Source organism: Monopterus albus, unplaced genomic scaffold, assembly GCF_001952655.1.
Source record: "Monopterus albus unplaced genomic scaffold, M_albus_1.0 scaffold80.1, whole genome shotgun sequence".
Lineage (NCBI taxonomy): Eukaryota > Metazoa > Chordata > Actinopteri > Synbranchiformes > Synbranchidae > Monopterus > Monopterus albus.
This window is the reverse complement of record NW_018127960.1, coordinates 1,434,573-1,439,323: the sequence shown is the minus strand read 5'-3', so window position 1 is coordinate 1,439,323 and position 4,751 is coordinate 1,434,573. Positions and strand designations below refer to the sequence as shown.

Sequence of the window (4,751 nt, the reverse complement as noted above, 5' to 3'; positions counted from 1 at the left end):
GAGAGGAATTAGAAAATAGTCATCAAAGAGTGGATTTAGAGGACACAGGAGGCACAGCAGTGTGACAAGAGAAGATTCTGGGCGAAGAGGAAGTGGTGTAGAAAGGAAATCGGAGGGCAGTACAGTCAAACATGGTTCGCATCTCAGTGGTCTATGCCTCTGTTTTGCAAAGATTTACACTGCTGAGACCTGGGTGCACCTTACTCTAGAGAAAACTGATATTCAACACTGCTGGCTTTGTATGTTCTCAAAGGCTTTGCACCACTTTCCCAAATCAATCCAATCTACACTGAATAAAAGTGAGTGTTCATTTGATTAGCCATTGGAAAACCAATTTATTATGGTCTGTGTTGTCCCTGCTTTTCCCCTTCTCTATCATTCTTCTCCTTCTCTCTTCCTCACTGGAACAGAACATGGGACTAATTCTCCTCTCCTTGATTTGGACTCTCTTCTGGGGAAATCAGGAGAAAATGAAAAGATACAGGGACAGAAGGTGGTCTAAGATACATAAGCAGACTGCTGTGTGCTCCGACCCTAAGAAATAAAATAACAACAATCCTTCCATCTTCCTCTGTTAATAGTAAATTTCTAAAAAGTTGAAAGCAGCTGCCTGGGAAACCAGTCAGTGTTCTTATGCACAGCTAGCTCTTGCCAAAAACACAGGAATCAGCATTTGTACACATAATAAAACAACATAAACACAACACAGATAGTGAGGCATACATGTCTAACACGCTGGTAAACATGAATATTGAGACCACATTAAACTGGTGTGATGATGAGGTTATGAGGGATGGGCCAGACACGATTTATAGTCACAACACCAACCCGCAGTGCAGACACCGTTTCATCTAGCAATTAGTAGATTAGCAGTCTAGTGAACTGGTTAATTAGCTGTTTAGTTAAATAGACTTACTACAGCAATGTATCAAAATGCACAGAAAATGAAGTATACATGTATTAGTACATGCCAATAATTCACATGATTATGTTTGTTACCTGAATATTATAAAAATCTGCCATTTTGCCTGAATATCAAATTCAGACAATGCTGTATCATTCTGAATGAAGTGTCAGAAAGAATTTTTCAAGGTTAAGGCTTTTCCAACAAATGTGACACAACAGGCCCCTTCAACAGAGAAACATAAGAGTGGAGTGTGTTTTTAACAAAAAGGTTCATTTATGAAGACTCGGACAAAGCAATTAATACCTTCCAACTTGTAAATACCATGAATGCACTCACAATTTACTTTCCTGACAAAAGAACATAAGCAATACAAACACTATACTATAGCACAATCATTTGTGCACAAAATCAAGAGAAGGTCAGTTTTACAAGTTTATTGCTGTCCTTCAAGATGCTTTACTGCCACACAAATGTTTTATTTTAGTGTAAATAATTTTTCATTTTTCTGTTGTGTCATGACATCATGTTTCTAATAGCTACAATAACTGCCATCAATCCACAGCATCTACGCTGCTAAGTTAGTTAACTGACTATCAGTTTATTAAAACTAATTAGATTATGTGACCAGGCTTTTCTTTCCTATCCCGTATGAATGCACCGGCTAGTCAGCTGTTTACCTTCAACTGGGTGTTAAAAGCATCTATTTCCAGCAGTTTGGCCCTCGTCTCTCTCTCCACTGCATCCAGCTGTTCTCTGAGCTGCTGTCTGCTGGTCTCCTTCTGCTCCACAGCCTTCTGCAGGGATGACAGGCTGTCACCTAAACACACACACGCACACACAGTGTGATATCAGGTCAAGTTAGTTACTCACACATACAGGCAGTCAAGGTCATGTGAAAAATAGTACACGAGTATGAGAGAAACACATAGTGGCAAACAGAGTGTTAACCAGGATAAACATGCTTGACTCTTGTTGTGAAAACAAGAGTGAAGGACGCAATGACTGGAACAACCATCTTAAGCCATGATGCATGTCAACTGTACAATACTGTAAATCCCATCAAGGATGATCTCTAACATATTGGCAACAATAAGCATATGCAGTTTACATGTGAGTGTGTGTTTAGTGTGTGTGGTACTCACGGTGCAGGCTGTTCTGTTGAACCTGTTTCAGCTGGTCGTTGAGACTCTGTTTATCAGGAATGAGCCTCCCCAACCACTGCTGGGAGTCCTGCAGACAAGCATGAACAGTAACGTCAAAAAAACTAATTAAATAATCAGCACACAGCATCCCACAGCAAGTTCAGAGCATCCCATTTTTACTACATAAAACTCTGGTCAAAGTTCTTGATCACAACTGTACAACATGAACTGGAAATTAATGGGAGACCTGTGTGTCTCACCAGTTTGTGTTTGCATTTGTTTTGTGCACCTGAAGCTGCTGTTGTAGCAGGGTGATTTCAGCAATCCGCGTTTCTCTGGTCTGGTTGGTTTGCTCCACCTCTCTCCGCTGAGCTGAAAGACGAAAACGGACGTCCTTCAGTTTGCCCTCCAGTTGGGTCTTCTTATCATTCTAGACAACAGAAAGGAGAGATGGAAAAGAACATATTAGGTTTTGCCAGTATATGTACAAAGTATTAAGTTACAGAGCGCATTTGATGTCAGCTGTTCTGTTCTTCCTGTAGGCATCAGCTGAGTGCTTTTGGTTTACTTTAAGCTCACCAATGTCAAATAAACTAATATGCCCACTTTCAGTTCAAACAGTAACTCTGCAATACAGTGACATGGTTAAGATGACATTAATTAAATGTAGCACAAGCAGTGACAGTCAGTTCCATTAGCTCAAAGAAGCTCGCACAAGCTAGCAGTGCTGCTGCTGCCAGGTGACGCCCCGAGCTAGAGCATCTCTTTGCAGCATTTCCTCAGCAGGTTATACCAAACTGCTTTCACTCTAAATAACTGTCATGTAGTAGGATGTGTCAGCTTTTCAAAATGTGACTCTCTTAGAGCAGGGCTTCATTAAGTTAAATTAAGGCCTTTTAAAGAACACTTGTAGTGAATGACAGCTGCGCACAAACTGCTGCAATCTGACAGGTGTTGCCTGTTGTTAATAATACCTATAACCTGATATTCCAAGTTGGCTTGTTTTGTATTTTTTACAGCATGATAAATACAAACTGCTGAGAGAAAGAACTACAGCATGGAACCAACATTTTCCCCAAAACACATAAAAGCACGACTTAAGTTAATGTGACACTATAAATAACATCAACTTAAGCATCGATCAGTTTTTAAGATCTATCAAAACCACATTTAAGACCTTTTTTAAGGCCTAAAATTCAGATTACTGACTTTAGACTTAAGGACCTGCGTAGGCCCTGTTAGACTGACAAGCACTATATTCTCTTGTCTACTAGTGTGTTTGATTATGCGATTAGGTGTGAATGCTTTATTACCAGAGCCTCCAGTTCAAATTCCAGAGTCTTCTTCCTGGCTTTGAGCAGCACTATACTCTCCTGCTCTCGGTTTCTTTGAGTCAGAAGCTCCTGGCGACGTTGACGCTCCCACTCCAACTGACGCTGCCGCTCTAATTCACGCTTAGCAGCCTGGACAGATAAAACACACCCAGTAAATTGTACTGTTTATTTTCACAACACAATACCACAGCTCAAAGAACAATAACCGCATTTCAAACTTACACAAGATTTGATATTGCACCACATTATATAATAAACCTATATTACACTTCATTGTACACAACAAGCCATCTGCAGCAGGACTGTAAATTAGGCTCTCTACTAGAGAGTAAGCACAAGCATGAAAGGTCTCTGAGTTTTCTGCAGCAGAAACAATTACATGTCTGCAACAGTTAAACCTCAACTCAACCATAAGTCTTCAATTAAACAGAGACACTTAATAAAAAATGTTTCTGCTGCTTCTCTTCCTCTGCTCCCTCCTTTATACCTCTCTCTTCTCTATCTCTTTGCGTCTCTCCTCTTCTCTCTGCCTCTCCAGCTCTCTCTGCTTCTCCAGTTGTTTTTCTAGTTCCTGTTGTCGTCTCCTCTCCTGTTCTAGACGCTCACGCTCCTGAAACATAAACATACACAAATAAGCAGGAAGAACAATCAATTATTTTGTTATGGGTAACCCCAATTCATCTTCAGTTCCTCCTGGTTCAGCACTCATGATATATGTAAATAAATGATACATCTCAAAAACATGGGAGATGGGGACTTGCAGTGAAACCACTGTGGCTATTATACATGCAAATAATTTTCCATAAGCCATAATCAATTCAATTTTTGAATGCAAACAGTGTGCAAATGTGGAAGTAATAAAGTCAGTGTAGTTTGCCTTTCTCTCCTGCTCCTCTCTCTCCAGTGCAGCCAGCCTCTCCTGCTCCTTCCTCTGCTGCTCCTGCAGAGCTTGACGTCTCTTCTCCAACTCCAGGTTTCCTCGCTCAAAGTTCTCCCTCTTCTTATCCTCAAAAGTCACTAAAGAGAGAAAAAGGCAGTTCATATACAGTGCCTTGCAAAAGTATTCATACCCCTTGAACTTTTCCACATTTTGTCATGTTACAACCACAAACTTAAATGTATTTTACTGGGATTTTATGTGATAGACCAACACAAAGAATCGCATAATCATGAACTGGAAGGAAAATGATATGTGGTGTTCAAGATTTTTTACAAATAAAAATCTGAAAAGTGTGCCGTGCATACAGTGAGGAACAGAAGTATTTGAACACCCTGCGATTTTGCAAGTTCTCCCACTTAGAAATCATGGAGGGGTCTGAAATTCACATTGTAGGTGCATTCCCACTCTGAGAGACAGAATTAAAAAAA

The 4,751-nt window shown here is 40.2% G+C and overlaps 1 protein-coding gene across 1 annotated transcript in view; it reads right to left on the bottom strand.

The window, feature by feature from the left end:
- itsn1 (intersectin 1 (SH3 domain protein)) overlaps positions 1-4,751 on the bottom strand; it is a 46,126-nt gene that overhangs the window by 29,973 nt on the left and 11,402 nt on the right. Inside the window, exons 12-17 of the mRNA XM_020606655.1 lie at positions 4,261-4,400; positions 3,871-3,993; positions 3,363-3,512; positions 2,339-2,479; positions 2,050-2,137; positions 1,585-1,724 (exon numbers count right to left, since the gene is read on the bottom strand). Of these exons, the coding sequence (XP_020462311.1) occupies positions 1,585-1,724; positions 2,050-2,137; positions 2,339-2,479; positions 3,363-3,512; positions 3,871-3,993; positions 4,261-4,400 (782 nt within the window). The remainder of the gene's footprint in view (positions 1-1,584; positions 1,725-2,049; positions 2,138-2,338; positions 2,480-3,362; positions 3,513-3,870; positions 3,994-4,260; positions 4,401-4,751) is intronic.